Source organism: Argiope bruennichi, chromosome 4 (genome assembly GCF_947563725.1).
Source record: "Argiope bruennichi chromosome 4, qqArgBrue1.1, whole genome shotgun sequence".
NCBI lineage: Eukaryota > Metazoa > Arthropoda > Arachnida > Araneae > Araneidae > Argiope > Argiope bruennichi.
In genome coordinates, this window is record NC_079154.1 from 61,632,644 (window position 1) to 61,650,444 (window position 17,801).

Genomic DNA, 17,801 nt, shown 5'->3' on the forward strand with positions numbered 1-17,801 from the left:
TGATTTCACTGCTAACTAAATATTGCATTTGGTTGTAACCAATAATATCACAAGAAGATACAAAAATAGATATTTATTATGAATTTCAAGAAGGAAATAATTTCATTAGATTAAATAAGAAATGCTCTATTTCAAAAAAATTTTCTGACCTACATTAAAATATTGATCTAAATACCGATAAGATTCTCAGAAGAAATATATTTATTAAAAGATAAAAATTTAACGATATTTTGATGATTTTTAGTTATTATGTAAAATATTTCCAAGAAATTAGATAATAAGTGAAAATTCAAATAAGAATAACAAATAAATATTAATTAGAATTATATGCATTCTAATGAACTAAAGTTTAAGGAAAAAGACTAAATTAAGAAAAAAATTCCAAATAAACAAAATAAATATTTATTTCAGGTAACACAAATAATAACGCAATAATGCCTAAAATCCATATCGTGCATATCCTAAGCCACCGAAGAGCCCATTGCCGAGGCCATAACCTCCATATCCGAGACCACCATAACCTCCAAGTCCAGCATTTCCATATCCGAGACCACCATAGCCTCCAAGTCCAGCATTTCCATATCCTACACCAGCTGCACCACCGTATCCATATCCCAATCCGGCAGCTCCAAGACCACCATAACCATATCCTGCACCTTCAACTCCGGCGTATCCGAGTTCGACACCTCCGGCATATCCTCCATGTCCATAGGGTGCATCAGAGATGATGTGGACGGCTGCTGGGTTCTGGTTGGCGGTTCCAGGTTCGTTGGTCTTGACTTGAGCTCTGAATCCAGCATGGTCAGCTACATAGTTGACCTGTCGATGGATTCCCCTGGCATCAGTAAATCCATAGCTTCCCTTTACATTTTTGCCGTCACCAACTTCTTCACGATGCTGTTCTCCATGCTTGTCCTTAATGCTGTAACCGAATTTGAAAGGTTGCGGATGGTGGATAGGCTGAAAAAAGAAAGACAATTATTTTTATGAGTAGAACGAATTTTATTCGTGACATATATGAAGGTCTTTTAAATCTCATCATTATATTTATTTTAAATTGAAATTTCATTCAGAACAATATATAAGCTTATCATTAAGGAAATCCATGCATAAATTTTATTTAATTTCATGATGTAACGATATACACATAATATAAGGAATATAAAAATGACCTAGAAAGCAATCAGAAGTATATAATAAGAAAATGATTAATTAATATATTTAATGTAATATATTTAATAATGTATTTAATTATAATAATTATAAGTAGAATATAACTAATTTCAGACAATTTGAAATTGACATACTAATGCTGTCATTTAATTATTATGTATAGTTATTTCATGGAAATTGTTATGCAATAATCTCTTGATGAATTTTAGATTCATTGTTTCGTATTATATTTTCAAATAAATAATTTGTCATGCAAAATTGAATTGACTACAGAAATCACTTTCTATATCATTTATAATCTATTTATTAATTTTAAAATATGTATTTGTAAAAAAGTTGTGCGTAATTTTTAGTGCAAATTAAAATATTTCTCGAAATAGGTAGTGACATTTTATTTGCCCATATATCATTACATCTCAAGAGTTGCTTATAAACTGGAGTTAAAATTAGCCCAGAATTTTATTCAATTAAAATTTAAAAAAATCCTCCTAGTTTAAAGGGTTGTTTTATTTATTTTAACACAGAATTTTATTTTAAAACTTGGAAGTTTTGTTACACAAAATTAACAACCAAACATTTTTTTTTAATAATTCACAAATGCAGTAAAATTGTGTACACATAATTCTTATTTTTTCAATTTTTATTCCAAAAATATAATTTATTATAAATGTTTCTACTAAATGTTAATTTAATTTGGAATTTAATTAGTATTTAAATTTTTATTACGAGTTCCTAGGAGTTATAAAACTTTTATATATTTGAAATTTTGAATATTTGAATTTTTGTAAAAGGTAATAAACATGAGTAATATAGTTACACTTCAAAATACCTATCAAGAAAATAAAAGCAATGCAAATTTGCAACCTGTTGAGTTGTCCGATTGAAATAAATATCAGCTATTTCCCTCAGTTTGAAGAGGGGGATTTGAAGTATTAAAAATATGGAAAAATATTATTAAATTGAATATCGGTGTATATAATGTCAAAGAGATTATAACAGAAGATTATTTACTTAAACAACGAAGAACAGGATTTAGATTAATTATAGAATGGTTCGATAACAATAATTGAAACAATTATATTTGGAATTTCAGGGAGACACTTTTTTGGAAATTTTGGAGCTCCAGTCATTGGAAATCCAACTTATATTATAAGATAATCGTTTTATCAAGAATTCAATTCTTATTCAAGAAGATTGAAAGAAGAAATAGAAAACCTTAATAAATGCATACTTACTTCATGATGAAGACTGGCGAATGCAGTGACTGCTAAGGCAGCAAGGATGAAAGTCTGGAATAAAGATAATATTTAAAATGTCAGATAGAAAATTTAAAAAAAATAAAATAGTGACTTATTAAGAATTAAGGAAATAATGTATTCAATCACTTTATCTTTTGGGATATTTTTGTTCAAATTTTATTATTATGTGCATAAAATGTTGTAAAATTAAAAGCTGAAAAATCATGATTAAATTAGAGAGTTAGAAAAATTAATGATAATCTCACAGAATTTTATACTGCGTTTTACTATTTCCTCAAGTTGGATGAGAAGTTGTCATAATAGTAAACTCTCTTTTCTACCTGGACTGCAATAGTGGTAATATTGAAAGGTTAACTATCTTCTCGTTGATGCTAGGATGCATATCTTTGTGAGTTTTCTCTCCATAACATATGTATAATAAAGTATATTCATTAAAACTTACAGTTTTTTTTGTTGTTGTTTGCGATATTTCGTTCTAATGTCTTCGTGAATTGATCAAATAATTATTTATGAAATAGTACTGTTTTATAAACTTATTATAAAAATACTCTTCCCCTTCCTATTATTCATAAATTCGATACAACTGCTGTTCTTACAAATTATCTTTCATGTGAAGAATTTTGATAAACGGATCAGAAATGCTAGTTTTTTAAATTTCTTATAGGAATTTTCAAAGCATTGAAAGTCACATTATTCAATAAAAATAAGATTATAACTAATGCTAAAAAAATTTCATACACAATTTAAACTTGAAAAAATTATAGATATTATTTACATGTATATTATTCTAAATCTTTTGTGACAAATATATATTTTATATGATCAATTATAACTCTCAGAAATTATACTAACATCCACAAAAATGTAAATAATTATATTTTCATATTTAAATTTATTGAAGTAAGTGTAAAAATATATTTAAGAAAGCCCAAAAAATGTATATATAAAGTAGAGCTTAGATTATAAAATTACCTGATAGATCATTTTGATGTCAACTCAGAAAGCAAGCTGAAACAAGTGATTCAATGCTATCGCGTCCCGGCATATTTATACTAAAATATTCCGAATAAAACTTGGAAAATATTATAAATAATATTTATATTTATATTTTTATTATTCGAAATCTTTTGTGACAAATAGATATTCCATATAATCAATTGTAACCCTCAAAAATTATACTAAAATCTACAAAATTGCAAATTATTAAGTATATGTATTTAAATTTGTTTAATTAAATGTAAAAACAGACTTAATATAACAAAATAAATATTTTAAAATAGAACTTATATAATAAAATTACCTGAGAGATCATTTTGATATTAATTCAGGAAGTGAGCACAAACAACTGATAAAATGGCATAATGTTCTGGCTTATTTATACCAAAACAATCTGTAAAAAAATATTTTGTTCCAGTTTCAGAAATGAAATTTTTTCTGCATGAATGAACTTTCATTTTGGAACATTTTAAATCCCACTGGGAGTTCGCGACCCCGTTATTAAATGGAATTGTCATTATGTCAACATTTCATTTATTGTGTTTCTGAATTTACATTAAATTCAGTGAGAATTAATCCCTTTATTAGGTCAAGGGTGTTATTCAACATTGTGGAGATTTGATTTATTGATAATTTACAGCCTTTGGTGGCCACTTGGTTGGAAGAGAATATGGATTGTGTTTATTTCGAATCGAATCTCTCAAGCGAAGCTTATTATTTAGGATTCACCCAAAAATATTTCTAAATTTTAAATTCTAATATACAGTTATGTTATTTTAAAATTGAATTTTGTTACTTTAAAAGCCATGTATCCATCATAACTCATTTTGTATATGAAGAATTCAAATAAAGTCATGTTCCATGTCATCGCATTGTTTTTAAAAATATAAATTTTAGGATAACCGATCTTTTAACTTTCATGGTCCTGTAGTTTCACTCTCTTATTTCTCATGCGAATTATACACTTATTAAACAGAATTCCTTCTTAATTTTCAACAATAAAAAGAATATCTGATAACTAAATGTTTGAAAATGATGATTTGAATATCAACTAAACAATGCCATTTATTGTTCAAAATTATGCTAAAATAATATTTTTAATGTTGCCAATTTTCGAAAAAACATTCTTGATAATTAAATTGGTTTCCTAGACAAGATATTCTTTTATGAATTTGAAGAATAAACAAACCTCAATATTGCGCTCTAAACATACTGATTTTAACTTATTGAAAATCCATTTGAAATTTCAAAATCAAATGGAAATACCCATTTCCAATTTCCACAGTATATCTGTGTCACATTTCGTATCTCTATTTCTCACGGTCTCTACTGTAGAGTCCCAAAACATACATATACACATTAATCTTTTATATATGCTTTTTTGTGTGCTTCTTAGATGTATTATCTTGTCTAAACTTAACAAAGCTCTGAAAATAACATGACACGATACGTAAATACATTTTTTTTATTTACACACGTGTACTTTTACTTTTTTCAAATAAAGTCTATGCAAGAAAAGTTTGCTGAGGTTGTTGCAGTAGTTCTACATTAAATTTGGACTTTTATTTTTTGTAGAATTTACATTAAATAGGCGTTCTCTGGAATGAAATGTTTATTAGAGAGTATGCATGTAAATCTATAAAGATATTACATAGATTTATTTTTTTATCAAAATGGGAAATATATAAATTAGATTTCTTTATTCATGCAATATTAAAAAATATAAGTTTTCAAAAAAGAATTTTTTAAAAAAAAATTTCTTGTAATATTTTGAATGATTTATTCTATGAATTTACTTGTTTTAAATAAGCAAATAAAGGACCAGATACATTCTTTTATTCAAAGCCGAAAAAATACTTGTACATATAACAAACCAAACAAGGAATTAAAATTACGACTGTTTTGAATTTCTTGTTATTTTAACTAAATACAAAAAACAGTAAATATTATAACAAATCTCTTATTTTTATAAAATTAAAATGTTATGAAGAAAAAAGATTTTAGTTTACGATAATAATCTATTCTATTAAGTAAAATCAGGGAAATTTTGCTAGTTAGGATTTGAGAATTGAACTATATGCAAATGGCTTGAGGTTATCGTTTATTCTCGCCAGAAAAAATGGTTTACTTTACCAGTGCAATGACTCCAAACTGCTCATTTCTAAATTTAACGTCGATTTCTCAATATCACGTTATTATCACCAAGTAGAGAGGAGAATGCAGATCTGGCTGCTGTTAGTAAACGGAATTCGTGAGATGCTACAATTATTACAAGCTTTCTGTTGCTGATAAAAGAGCTGAGTCATAACCATTATATGTGTATGCATATAAATTCTGTATATGCATATAAATTCATACTAACCATTATATTTATTTCTGTAATGTGAATTATTGTAGTTGAAATTCTTAATTTTTCTTATTCATTTCAGATCAAGGAATGTAATAAAATTTCTACCCATAGTATGGTTTACTATTATTGGAAACAACATGAAAGAAAATCGTATGTTCCTTTAAATGCAAAATGAGTAGTGGATTATTCAAATTTTCTAACAAGCATTCACAAATGGATAGATATTTATAATGGAGACTCTTAGCGTACTGTATTATATTTTTTCACTTTCAATAGTTTGAAATAACCAGGGAAATTCAACAGAACCTAATTTATGGAATTTGATAAGCATGCATTTAAAATGATCAAACGTAACAAAGTTATTTTATAATACATGAATGAAGATGCGCTTAACATTTTATTTTATAAATAACATAAAAATATTTTCAATTCGTTTTATCGAAAAGTATCATGGTGTCCAAAAATGGTTACAGATTGTAAAAAAAAGAGATTAAATCTTGTTTTCTGAAAAGTTGAATAGCAATGAATGTTCAACGATTTCAGGAAAAGTTAAATTTCAGCATAATAAATTCATGACTTCTGGAACATGAATGATAATCATAAATTAAAAAATTAAAGGTGATTCGGGCCTTTAGTTCGAAACATCGCAGCACGTAAACGTTAAGGTAAAATTGTATTACAAAAAAAAAAAAAAAAAAAAAGAGCAGATAAAAAAAAATGAATATCGTCGCAACAATCATATGCATGAACGCAATAACTAAAATAATGATAAATAGGAATGTAAAAGGAACTTAATTTTTTTTAATTAGAAGAAACGATTCGAAAATAAAACTGCAGAAAAAAAATAATCTGTTGAATTTTAAAGTGATACAAAAATTGTTGTTCTGTAATTATATTATCTGAAAATATGAATGTAAAAATGCTGACAAATTTTTAGTTAAAAATTCAATTTAAATAAATCTTATTCTATTCCCTTCAAAAACCGTTTAAAAAAAATATGAGAACATTTACGCCTACAATGGGAGAAATATTTTTTTTTTCCAAATTTGGTGGCTTTCGATGTAAATATTTGTCCTATAAAAGATTTCGGACGATTTTTAATTACGCATGTCGCATTACTCATATGGCATCTTAAAAATAAAATACCAACTGGTAAACATTGTCTTGATTAAAAATATTGTTCTCTATATGACTTTTTATTGCGAGTTTTCAAATTACGAAGAAGAAAATTGAGTATGTGTTTTAATAAAATCGCTATTACGATTGAAAGATTTGGTGCAACATTGAATTAACATTATGAGTTTATAAATCATAAGCTGGCTAATCTCGGCTAACTCGTTGCATCTTGGCTAATTAGTTGCATTTTGAGTTGACATATTTATATACACTAGATCACAATTCCAAAATAGATTTATTTCAGAGTAAAGGAAAATGAAAAATGAATTTCCTTGAATGAAATGAAATGAAATTTCATGAAACTGTTGAGTCCGAAATTACTGATTGCGGTTTTGCTTTAATTTTTCCTAACGCTTAGCATGCCAAAATTAAAAATGACAAAATAAAATGAAATCTACGATCGCAAATTTCACGTTATCATGTGAGAACATTATTATTTTTAAGTCATTATTTGTCTTAATTAAAGTAAGTCACTCACCAGTTGAAACCGGTTTGACAATCACGAGACTTCTCTATCGGTCCCTCTTTCTCTCTCTCTAAATATATATATATATGTGTGTGTGTGTGTGTGTGTGTGTGTGTGTGTGTGTGTGTGTGTGTGTGTAATGATATTTTTATTTTAATTTCAATTTAATTAATTTCCAAGATTTTATCTTAATTTAGCCCATTATAACTTCATTCTAAAATATTCTCTTATTTCGTGATCCAATTCCACTTTCAGTTTAATTAATCCATTTGAAAAAATAATGCGCCATCAGTACCACGTATCAAATGAAAGTGATTATTTTGTCCTGATCAGAGGCTTTGCCCTTACCAGAGGTCAAAATATGTATTCCATCGGCGCCTGGCCGGAAGTCCTATGTTATATAAGACTAGTGATCATTTGTTTCGGCCCTTTTTGCCTTTTTTCTTACTTCTGCTTTTGTGACGCGCTGCGTCTTCTTGTTAATAATTATGCTTTCCTGGATGGATGGATATTAAAGAGAGAATAAAACCAAATTAAAAATATAATATTTCGTCTATGTCTTCGAACCTGCATTCTGCTTCAGCCAAAATAACATTACATATATACATATATATAAAAAAAATTTTAAACTTTCATTTTCAATTTTTCTAGCTGGACCTTTCTAGTTTTGGAGCTCGACCGATTTTAAGATGAAAAAAAAACCCTATCGTTTTTTCTAAATATCGATGCATGGATAATCCGATAGTCTCGTGATTGTTTCAAAGCGGTTTAAGCTGGTTAATGACTTAAATTAATTAAGACAATTCGTAAGAATTCAGATAATGGATAATTTGGTGATAAATTTTTAGTTGGCAATAAATCGCCAAATGTGACAACCTTCTGCATTATTTTCGAATAACACTAAAAGCAAAATTGATGAAAATGGTAGATAAATTCACTGTCATTCCGGAGAAAATACTAACTTTGATGACATTTTTCTATTGTTTAACAGCTGATATATTATGTCATTTTTCCCCATTAAAATAATCGTCTCATTATTACTAATCCTCCTTGGTTGTGTTTCGATTGAAAATTATTTTTTTTCTTTTACGAATATCTGTTTGTATCAGGTCATTGACCACATCTCAGGGACAGTTTGATTTTCTTTTTCTATAAAACTTCATATTCTTTGGATCCAATTTATTTTTTTATCAAAAAAATTAAAAAAACTGAAAATAAAAGGAGTTACAAGCTTGTGTAAGCATTTTTCCTGGTACAAATTAAAAGGAAATGTAATTTTTGTGCAGATTCTCCATTTAAAATTTCAATTTTTATGTTGCATATACTATATTTCATAATTTTCTTTATACCAGTTATAAACATGGAAATACTTTTGTCTCTAAAAAAATTAATCCCGATATCTTCAGAAATACCATTTTTTAAAAGTTCTTAAATAAATCAGAGGAAAGAACAATTTTGCCATCATGTTCGTTTATGAACATATTATATCAAATACTCAACAAGATACGAAGATTAAATTTAATATCTGTGTTTGCATAAAAAAATTATAGATTCTATTAAAGTTAAGAACGAAATCACAAAATGGTAGTATCTATGCCTAGACGTGAAAAAGCATTGAAAAATTCATGAAGCTAGAATTAAAAATTTTCGCATATATTTTTATCAACATAATTGTAGAAAATGATCAATTTCTTAACAAAATCTGCAAAAGATCTATTTATCTCTCTCTATACATTTGTGGGTTTGTAAATGTGGCAGCTTAAAAACGCAACCAATATAATAATGAAATTGGTTTGTGGCCTGCTATCACACTTGTAAATTTGGGACAATTTTTAGATCCAGCTGATCAAGTGTAAGACTCCAAAATGTGTGTTACATACTCTATTATGTGTTATATAACTCAACTCCAACTGCTTCCTATGGCACACATATACAAGAAAAATCGAGAAACAGGGACCATCGCTGGTTTAAAACGTAGGATAACTTTGTACATTTTTTGCTCAAACAAAAAAATCAGGATCACATTGTAAAACAAAAGGATGGTATTAATCACTGACTGCAAATTTAAAAATGAATTACGCACTTCAAGTTCTTAGAATAGAAAATATAAAATTCTTTTCCAAAAATCATCAATACAAAAACATTATATCAATATATGTAAAGATTATAAAGATTGTATTGTAAATATTTTTTAAAGAAAGGTCTGTTTCTATATTTTTTGAGTTTTCCCAAAATAAGTTTCGTATATTGAAATACATTTTTTTAACTACATCTAAATGATCTCCTTTTATAGTTTCTATTATTCAGGAAATCTAAATCCTAATATATTTGTTTTCTAATTACGATTTAATACACATCCAAAATAAAAACCATAACAATAAGTATTATTAATATTATTAAAATATCCTGCAGATGAATTGCGAGAATAGTATTCTTATAATAGAATGAGAAAGGACTTGCAATTGGAGTTAGTTTACTTATACGTGATACATATTAATTATGCATTACCATTTTAACACGACAATGTTTATACTCTAGGATATTATCTGTAAATTGTTTCATGCATGCCGCATGATGCACTTTACAAAGAGTATACCATAGTATAAACATTTACATGCCGAATTCACTCGAAACGCTCTACACATTCGATCGTTGGACTTAAGAAATTCGGCATGATTTTTTTCCTTAGGATATACTTTAGAAAGGGTTTTTTTTAAACATTTAAATTAGATTTTTAATCAAAATCAGTCGAATTTTTCGCGTTTTTCGTTTAGAACATATCATTGGACAAATGATTCTAGAAAATTACTATAAAATTCAAATAATAACTTTTTAGGTATACCAATTCTTTTTTCTAATTCTATAAATTTTTCAAAAAAATTACTATAAAATGAAAAGCATTTTCACAACAATTATGTTCATATTTTTTATTTGATTTATAGGTTGTTTCGCACTGCAAAGGTATTGAACACGATTTGATTTTAATTTTCAAACTATTGCCACCATATAATTCAAATATATTTTAAAAATGGAATAAAAACTGACGGACTAAACCTATATAATCTTTATGATATGTATTTTCAAGTGAAAGATTCGAATCTTTTTTTTGTTTGTTTTTCTTAGTATTGAAAATATTATTCATGAATTGTATTTTAATATGAATGCTTTTCAACCAATGATTTACACCGTAGCCTATTTTATAAGAGTAAAAAAAGGCGTGATTGTGGAATTTAGCTTAAAGGAAAGCTATGTATTAGGAAGCAAATTTATCATGTGACACGGCTTCATATGTTTCTTAAAAATAGTCTATGATTAACCTGAACAGCTTCTCTTAAACTTCATAAACTCAATCGTTATGCCAAATTTAAAACTTTTTCAAATAATTCCATAATTTCATAGACATAAAATCATTGTAGTTGATTGTATTTTGTGTTCTTGTTTATAACAAAAATTTACAAAAAGAACTTATAAAAATTAGAAATGTTGATGTTAAAAGTATTTACTTAGTCGACTGTACTAAAGTTGTTTTAAAATAAGTGTTTGAAATAAATATAAATTTTTAATACTTTCATAAATTTTAAACAAGTATGATTAATTTCTTACAAAAGACTTTAAAGTCTAGTCCAATTTGTATCGACAAAATTATGAATAAAATTATTTACTATCTTGTGTAATGGGATGCAAAATTCTGATTAATATATAGCAGAATAAAAAAATGATAAACCATTATAAAAAATTTTAAAATTAAAGTCAAAGTCTGAGATTCTCAGAATATAATTTGTATCAATTATTTTTTCTGACCTTTTTATCTGGCATAACGTAGAACAAGACTTTATCTAATAAAACATTTTTTATGCAATTAACCGTCGATAATTCTATTTAATTAAGAAAACAATTATTTTTCATTCATTAAATAAAATTCCTTTAATGATTTCCGTCCTCTTGATTGTTAATTATAATAATTAATGACTTATGAATTCATAAAATTTATTTAATAATACTAAATATAGTGATGGATGGATTGTTGTGCAGATTACGGTTGGCTGATTTGCGTGAATTTATATAGCCAAATCTATAATTCCTTTACTGTGTAAATAGAAGAGAGAGCGTTAGTTATGAATCTCGTTGGTACCTTATTCTTTGATGCATTTGACTTATTCAATAATTAAGCAAAATATATTGAAGATAATAAATTATTTATTTTCAATCAAATGCAACATATTGACAAACATTCATATAGTACCATATCCATTAATCTAAAAACCACCGACAACCTCATTGCCTCGGAACCCAAGATCCCCATATGGCCCAATACCAGCATTTGCATTTCCCACTACGGCTGCTGCAATTCCAGAATATCCGTATCCCAATCCATTAGCTGCAACTCCATTATATCCGTATCCCAATCCGTCAGGTCGAACACCAGCATATCCGTATCCCAATCCGTCACGTCGAACACCAGCATATCCGTATCCCAATCCGTCAGGTCGAACACCAGCATATCCATATCCTTCGCCTCCAATTCTAGCATACCCTAATCCTGCGTCGACAACTCCAGAATATCCAAGCACGGGAGCAGCAGCATATCCTCCGTGTCCATAGGGAGCATCAGAGATAATGTGGACTGCTGCGGGGTTCTGGTTGGCGGTTCCGGGTTCGTTGGTCTTGACCTGTGCCCTGAATCCAGCATGATCGGCAACGTAGTTGACCTGTCGATTGATTCCCCTGGCGTCGGTGAATCCGTAGCTTCCCTTCACGTTCTTGCCGTCACCAACTTCTTCTCGGTGCTGTTCTCCGTGCTTGTCTTTAACGCTATAACCAAACTTGAAAGGCTGAGGATGGTGAATAGGCTGAAATATAAGATTTTTGTTACTTTTTCAATTGAAAAAGCAAATATATTTTATATCCTATATATTAGTAATGAAAATTTCTGCATGCTTTTTTTTCTAATGAGAAATTAAATTAAAAATGAATATGCACTTTAATACTAATTATTTTTGCAGTGATTAGATTCAGTTTTATATTGCCATATAATATCAATAATTTGAGTACTATCATAAATGCTGGAATAATTACGACAGAATTCAGATTAGGTTGGCTTATTTTACTTAAGTTATCTAATGTATTATGCAGGTTCTTGTTCTCCGTTAAAAAAGGATTTGTATTGATTTGATTTATGGATGTCAGTTTGGACCAATTTAGATCCTTCTTGTTTTAACTCAACATTTTAAATAATTAGAAAGTTAACAAACAGAAAATATTAGCCTTCCTTTAGTTCGTAATTTTGCAAACCTTGTATATCTAACACAAACTGGGAATGTTCACAATGCAAAAAACCTCTATCCAAGCTACATTTGCAATTCAACGTCTATTTTTTTTATACTCCAATAGTACAATTCGATTTTCCTTATAATTTGGAAATGGGACAGTTCTGTATGAGGCCATAATTCAGACACAATATGATGAATTCAAAAATATTATTCATAAATTATAACTCTTTCAGTAAACTATTAATGACTTGCAAATGTTATAGCAATAAACAAGTCTGTTTTAAATTAGCGCAGATATCTTCATATTGCCTCCAGGATTAATATAATTTCCTATTCCTAAAAATTGTAAATTTTATTATATTCTCCTATTTTCTGTAAACTGATATAATTACTTTTTACTACCCAGAAAATTAAAAATAAAATTTCTTATAGGAAGTTATCATTAATTAATCAAATATAGTAATGGTGAATATTTGAATATTTTTAACTACAAAATGAAAGGTTAATTTTTATTTTATGATTTTGTAAAATATTGTTCAAATATTAATTACGATAAATTAAAGTTTATTGATTTTTTTTTTCGTCATCATATTAAAAAGCAATCAATAGATATGAGATTGTAAAGATTACGATAAAGATCACAATATAGATATTTATATTTTCCCCTAAAGAAGGACATTTCTATTTTCATAATAAACTAGTAATTCTGCACGATCAAAATAATTCATTCCAAATTTAATAAATGCGCAAATACAGTCAATGAAATTATAATAAACTTTAGAGCATGCGGTTCGGTTAAAATCATCAATAAATGCATACGTGTAAAATAATATACAAGAATATGATGTTCACTTACTTCTTGATGCAAGCTGGCGAAAGCAGCTACTGCCAAGGCAGCCAAGATAAAAGCCTACAAGAAACCAACATTTTATTTGAATGGTATAAAAAATGAGAGATTAGTCCAGAGATTAGTTTTTCAACATTTTCACTGGAATTTAATAATACGTTTATCTTTTACGTATTATAATATGCTAATAATTTTTAAATATAATTTACAATAATTTAGGCCTTTTACGATTTCGGAGTGAATTTTGCAGCGCATTTGACGGAAACTAGAATGAATTTTGTTATAAGATTTCAAACAAAGGAATTGCAGGTTTTTTGATGCATGTTTTCATAAAATTATACAATTATCATTTAGTATAAGCTACACTGTCTTATTAAAATTTTCTTATACTTAAATGATCTGTGAATTTTGCGATGAAGTAAAAAATATGGGCATCAATTTTATTAAATAAAGCGCTTTAACTGAATATAAACTATTACAATTTAATAACGATCAAAATTTTTAAAAATGGATTTCGTTACAATTCTTTAATTAACTTCTATAATGAGAATAAATAATTAAAAATATTTTAATAACAATTATTTGATGGGGAACGAAGAAAATGTGCTTCCTCCTTTTTAAGACGTGCCACCCTTTTGACCAACCTCCTGTTAAGTTATATTATCTTCCTTTATAAGTAATTTTTCATTAACTTTATTAATTTTTATTAACTTTGTCTTCTATTATAAGTAACGTTAATAAACAATTATAACGTTATTTATTTAACGTTAATGTTAAATAAACGTTTGTCTTCCATTATTAGTAATTTTGATCTAATAGTTACAATCCTATTGTAAAATATGGAAATAAAAACTGTTTCTTTCCTGATTCGAAACTTGAAGAATTATCATTAAAAGAGAAACTAAATTCGTATAGATCAGTAATATCAAAATTACAACAGGCTTGTTGCAACTGTTATACCAGTAGCGTAAACGACTGCTGATTTGGCATCTATATAACCAATTAGTGAAAAGCTAATTCAGATTTTACTACATTTTGCTTTATTAAGGAAAAATTAATATTTTTTATAAAATATTTAAACACTAAGGATGCAAAAAAAATTTAAATAATGAAATTTTAAACATGTTTCTTGTTTTAGGCTTTCCCTCTTTTCTAGAAACAATTTTATATATCTCTGAAAACTCAAAAACACAACCAATTAGAAATATGAAATTCAATATGTAAACGGTGAAATTATATATTTGCACTGTAATTTTTATCAATTAAATTATTAAAAAATAATAGATAATTTATCTGCCTGCGTCCTGGCATAGGGGTAGTGCATCTTCCCCGTGATCTGGGCGTCCGGGGTTCGAGTTCCGGTTTTGGCATGGTTGTTCTTCCTGTTCTATCTGTGAGATGTATGAATGTGCCCTTGTGTATAAAGGGGTTGTGCAAGCGAATGCGCGATGTGTGAGTAGCAAAGTCGTACTCTTGGCCCAAGTTGGGTCTGCGTAAAAACAAGAGGCGCTCTCCCTTCGGCTTAAATCGGCTGTCTTTGAACAGCGGACTAGTCCGTGGCAAGTGCCATAAGAAACAACATAGATAATTTATCTGATAGATGCGATTTAACCTCTATTTATGGCGGAATCTATTTGTATAGCAAACTTAAAATCTATTTATATGCCAAAGCTAAACACAAAATGCTCTACGTTGTGAAGACACAAAAGTAATGTTGGAAGATCACTAATATCTTGCTAAAATCTTTGAGATAAAAAAAATAATCGAGGAAGTAAATTAGAGTCAGTTATTAAAAAAAATAAACAGAAGACATTTAAAATCACTAAGTGTGAATTAGGGCTAAAGAATTAAACTTTCATAAAGTCTTACCTGAGAGATCATGTTTGATGCTACTTAAGTTGAAAACTTTCCACTAATGATATCACTCAATCGAGCTCCAACGTATTTATATACCAAGGTTTAAAATAAAACAATACTTATCTTCGAATCAATCAGAAGGTTAAATAGTTTCCTGCATGAATGAACTTTCATTTCCAAAACAGTTTAAATTCCAACAGGTGTTTGTGGCCTTGCTATTAAAAGAAATCCCCAATATATAAATATCTTGCTAATGCAACCGAATAAATTGTCATTGATCCAGGCTATTAAATTTTTAAGGTCAGGAACATAACAAAATTTGTAAAGATAATTTTAATCAAGTTAAAAGATAATAATAGGTTTATGTGATGCCATGATGATGATGTCTAATTTCTAAAAATACTCTAAAAGTGATTAATTTGTGCTTTAAAAATTGTTTAAATTGATCTTTATCTAAATATTCATGCTTCACAATCAAGTTAAGAAAAAAATGCATTGTCACAGGCATTTAAAGGAAGTACCAGAAAAAAAACGTAATCAATATGAATAAATTATAGTGCAATAAACCTTTTTTAGTACTTGTTTCTCAAACGATATGGATTTCGATTTCGGATGAAATTAGGCATGTTCCTTCAGCAGTAATTTATAATAGTAAAAATATTTTAATGAGATTACATATTAATTTTACTATATACTAATACATATCAAGCAAAAAAATAAGGATAAATTAAAAACTCATTAATTTAAACTAAAATTTTGAGTAATCGAGCAGCAATTAATGATAATTGTAAAACGATTTTTTTTTGCAATCATTTTATTTTAGAGAAACAAATTTTTAATTACCTTGAGTAACAATGAAATCCATTCTTATTATTAAATATTTTGAGTTAATTTATATTAATTTATTACAAGAATTAGAAATTGAGCTCGTTACCATCATTACAGTTAGTTTATAATGGTATAAAAATAATGACATCCTTGTTTTAGTCTAGTTTTTAAATTTAATTCTAAATTGAAATGATAACTTGGAGTTAAGCTACTAATTTCAATTTCGTATTTGATTTTCATGCTGTCAGATTTATGACTCTAAATCGTTTAATTGTTAATTGAATTTATATTTTAAAAGTTCTTTTAAAAGATGTTTTGGCATTTACATATTTATATTTATAATTCAACGCATGACTCATCACTCTCGTCCATTAATTAGTTCATGCATTATCGAAAAGGCTTTTACAGCATTATCTTTTGGCTCAGTCTATTACATGGAAAATAATAAATTCAAATGGAATTTTTATTTTATTCAGGATTCTTCTTGAAAAGTTTGTTTAAGTTTTGAACCGGTAAACTACCATCGAATAACGTTTTAAGCAGTTAAATGTGCTGGAACAAATTACAATCCAGGCGAAACGGAAAACTATTGCGAATAGCATTCTAAGAAATTACATTTCATATACAAATTTATACCTATACTTAACTATAATCTATAGTTTATTGTGGTGTAACATTAAATGGCAAACAACAAATGACAGATAAGCAATGGATTCAAAACTTGATTTCAAAATAAATTTTACTTCTACAGGGGGAGAGAATTAAAATCATTCATTTCCTCAAATTAAATTATTAAAATGCAATTACATCTTTTTAGTCATCTATGATTAAAAATAATCAGAATTGATTTTTGTAAGTTTATAAATGGCAGTCAACCGTCTTCTTTCTGGAAATTAATTACGTATAGTTTATTCTTTGCTCAGTTAAATTTCTAAAATATTGCGAATTTAACTTTTAAAATTAGTTTACATTATAAAATCGGTTATCTGAAATGTATCTCTGATAATTTAAAAAGAAAAGTCGAACCTTTTGCAAAATCTTGAGATCACTAAACATAATTCGTTCTTAAATTTGTAAATGGGTTACAAACTAGAAATTAACTAAAGAAAAGAAAGAAAGAATAATGTTTGTCTCTCAAAATATAGAAACTGCACGCATTCTTATATTTTTGGATTTTGCTATTAAAACCGAGCATGTGCAACAATAATTGTTTCAAATTAAACAAATTTCGGAAATACCCTTTGGGATTCAACAAACGATGCTATCTCAGAGGGATATTTTGTATGTGGACAATGCGGTTATCGCTGATTTTTTTCCAACTACTGTCAAATCAAATTGAATAAATTAAATAAAAGGTAATAAAATAAAGGAATAATAAAAACTGCACCATTTGTAAACAATTCTTTAAACCTCAACATTTATGAGAAAAAGAATAATCTGAAAAATGATTACATTATTTAAAAATTAATGAAATTAGACACTTTTTGTTAAAAAGAAAACGAACATATAAACCTTGACTTTGAATTTATAATTTGAGAGATATGAAATTCAGTTGAACTTCGATATTTGCATCAAGTAC

At 27.5% G+C, this 17,801-nt stretch overlaps 1 protein-coding gene across 1 annotated transcript in view; it reads right to left on the bottom strand.

Annotated features, from left to right (window-relative positions):
* Positions 1-15,441, bottom strand: part of LOC129966297 (spidroin-1-like) — a 57,593-nt gene extending 42,152 nt beyond the window's left edge. Inside the window, exons 1-5 of the mRNA XM_056080715.1 lie at positions 15,407-15,441; positions 13,547-13,600; positions 11,695-12,270; positions 2,409-2,462; positions 457-960 (exon numbers count right to left, since the gene is read on the bottom strand). Coding sequence (XP_055936690.1) covers positions 457-960; positions 2,409-2,462; positions 11,695-12,270; positions 13,547-13,600; positions 15,407-15,418 — 1,200 coding nt within the window. The 5' untranslated portion in view covers positions 15,419-15,441. The remainder of the gene's footprint in view (positions 1-456; positions 961-2,408; positions 2,463-11,694; positions 12,271-13,546; positions 13,601-15,406) is intronic.
* Between the last annotated feature and the right edge of the window lie 2,360 nt (positions 15,442-17,801).